This window comes from Aplysia californica, unplaced genomic scaffold (genome assembly GCF_000002075.1).
Source record: "Aplysia californica isolate F4 #8 unplaced genomic scaffold, AplCal3.0 scaffold00519, whole genome shotgun sequence".
NCBI lineage: Eukaryota > Metazoa > Mollusca > Gastropoda > Aplysiida > Aplysiidae > Aplysia > Aplysia californica.
The window spans coordinates 271,614-274,414 of NW_004797789.1; the positions used below are offsets into that span (position 1 = coordinate 271,614).

The 2,801-nt window shown below is 39.7% G+C and overlaps 1 protein-coding gene across 1 annotated transcript in view; it reads left to right on the top strand.

Moving 5' to 3' along the window:
- Positions 1-729: 729 nt before the first annotated feature.
- LOC101856207 (arylacetamide deacetylase) overlaps positions 730-2,801 on the top strand; it is a gene marked incomplete at its 5' end in the record, with an annotated part of 4,447 nt that continues 2,375 nt past the window's right edge. The window contains 3 exon segments of the mRNA XM_013086909.2: positions 730-840; positions 1,459-1,576; positions 2,335-2,398. Of these exon segments, the coding sequence (XP_012942363.1) occupies positions 730-840; positions 1,459-1,576; positions 2,335-2,398 (293 nt within the window).

The following is a 2,801-nucleotide window of genomic DNA, read 5'->3' on the forward strand; positions in this document are numbered from 1 at the left end:
GAAGTGTGATATCGGTGGTCTAGCTGTTAGTTTTTAAAAGTTTACTTAGGTTTGTGATATACACCCATACACAGCATTCACACACACACACACATACACACACACACATGCACACACACACGCACACACACGCACACGCTCACATACACATACACATACATACACACACACATACACCCACACTACTTGAGGAAAATAGTACCCGAACCCTTTGTCTGGGGATTCATTCCATCAAACTTTGTTCTCAGTTTTTCCATTTTTATGAAACCAGTTCTGAAACCATTTTTTTTCATAGTTTTTCTTTTTTTTTCTTTGAAAAACAATCTGTAGGGAAGCTATTTAATATCTATCAAGCCTAAAATTTTAATTAAAAAAGAAAATCCAGTTTCTCAAACTATATTATCGGTTGCATGAGCTCTAGAAATAGTTTGTCGACATTCAAAATCTAATGCAAGAAAACCCCCCCCCGACATAATGTAATCATGTCTCCTCTTCTGTAAAACTTTGTTTTCTGGGCTAGCCTAAGTAAATTTTCACAGCTTGCAGACAAATCTCATTGTATCATAATTTGCTATACTTGACCTTGACCGTCAATGATAATTTATTTATAGAGGCACCAGCCATCCTTGTCCAGGTGCTGTTTTAGCCTCTTTTTCCTGTCAATTTGCTGTACTCTACACCAAACCATCACGCTTTTGATTCTTGACCATTTTCATTAATTTATTGTAGGTAAAACTCCGGGAGATATTGGGCTATGGCAGTTTTGCGGAGGATGTCCGGTCCTTCCAGATGCCCTTGGGCGAGGGCTCTTTGTCGTCTGCTTCTTACGGAGATGTGGATGTGAGTCGATTGTTTGCTGCTGGTTTAGTTGATGGTCTACCACCAGACCCGTCTGATAACTGGTTTAGTTGACGGTCTACCGTGATTTTTTTAGTTTTTACAGGTGGGGTATGGAGATTAGGGGGCGGGGGGAATGGGGAGAGGGGGTATGGGAATGGTGAAAGGGGGTAGGGATGTGGTATGAGGGGTGGTGATGTGGGGATTGGTGGGTAAGGTGAGAATCGGGGGTGGGGGTGGGGATGCGGTGGGATGGGGAAAGTAGCAGAAGGGATGATGTCTTGTCTGGGTGTTTGGATTGTTGGAAGGGGGGGTGGGGTGGGAGCTGGTGGAGCTGGGGGTCTCAGGGGTAGGCCTATAGTCAGCTGAGGAGAAACACAGGCTAGGGTGTCTAGGAAATGTGAAGTTCATTGAACAATTCATTATTTGTGTTGCTATTATCTGTCAAGTTATTCAAACAACATATTATTATTAGTGTTGTTACCTATGAATCACACAACGTATTTTTTAGTGTTGTTGTTATCTGTGAAATTATTTCAACAACTTCCTTTTAGTGTTGTTGTTATCTTTCAAGTTATTCAAACACTTATTATTATTATTAATGTTGTTGTTTTCCCCAAGGTAAAACGTGACAAGCTGGCCGGAGTCAACGTGGTCATCTACCGGCCGCTGCCTGCGAGACAGAAAGCTCCGGCCACCATCTACTTCCACGGCGGAGGTTTCGTTTTCGGATCTGGTGGTACGTAACTCTGAGAACATGAGCGGGCGTCTTGTTTCACTTTCCCTTTTTTCTGTCCTCCTAGCAAGAATTTGCTTAATTTTCACTTTTTTACAATTCCTTCTTAACTCTTTAAGGACGAAGCGGACGCATGTGTCCGACCAGCAATCAGTAACAGACCAAAGGCGATGTTGCAGCACGTTTCGAACCATCGTACACAAACCTAATACGTCAATTTGCATATTTCATAGCATCCATACATTTTTGCATGCCTCATTAGACAAAGAAAACAGAATGGAAAAATCTGCTCGAAAAACGAAACTATGCCTCTATATTTTGAAAGTATGTACTCCGAAACAGTGCGTCTTCAATGAGTTAATTAACTTGATTTTCTTTTGTAACAAATACAGTTAATGAATTAGTTAGTTGGTTTTTTCACTGAATTTACTTCTGTGTAATTTCCTCACCTTTCATCAGCGGTTCCCATAGTCCGTATGGTTAGCCTACTGTATGTGGAAGTTCTGCTGAAATACATGTACTGTTTGCTGTACAAGCACAGTGTGAATGTGTGGGTGATTGGCGGGTGTTGTGGTGTGGTTTGTTTCTTCTTTCCTATCAAACATCTATCATCCTTATCTCTCTTTCTTTTTTGTGTTTATTACTCTCTTGTAACACCTCTAATCTTCTGCACTTATATGACCTGATTTCGTTGCAAGTGCCGTAGAACACATACTAAAACTGAACTAAAATGTGAATAACTTCATCTCTATGTTCTGCAGGAATTTTTGACAAGCATTGTTACGAATATGCTAAAAGCAGTGGTACCGTGGTCTTCTATGTTGAGTAAGTTTTTTTTTCATGATGTCGTTGTCACATTTTTGTGTTGTCAAAGCTTTGAAATGCCAAATACATACCGTAATGGAGCAAATTGGTTGTGAAGAATTGTGGATTAATAATGGATAAAACTTATTGGTTGACTTTTTAAATGAATATTCTTCGTAAAAGTAAAAGGTAAAATGCTGTATTTCTTACTCACTTATCTTTTGACTGAGTGTTGGTTTATGCATTGATTTTGACTAATGTTTATATTAAGGTATGTTGACATGGTATGGAAAATTTTTCCCATGTTTATTTGTGTTTGTGTGTGTGTGTGTGTGTCTGTGTGTGTCTTTGTATTTTTGTGTGTGTGTATGTATGTATGACCATGTGTGTGTGTGTGTGTGTGTGTACGTGTGTGTGTGTGTGA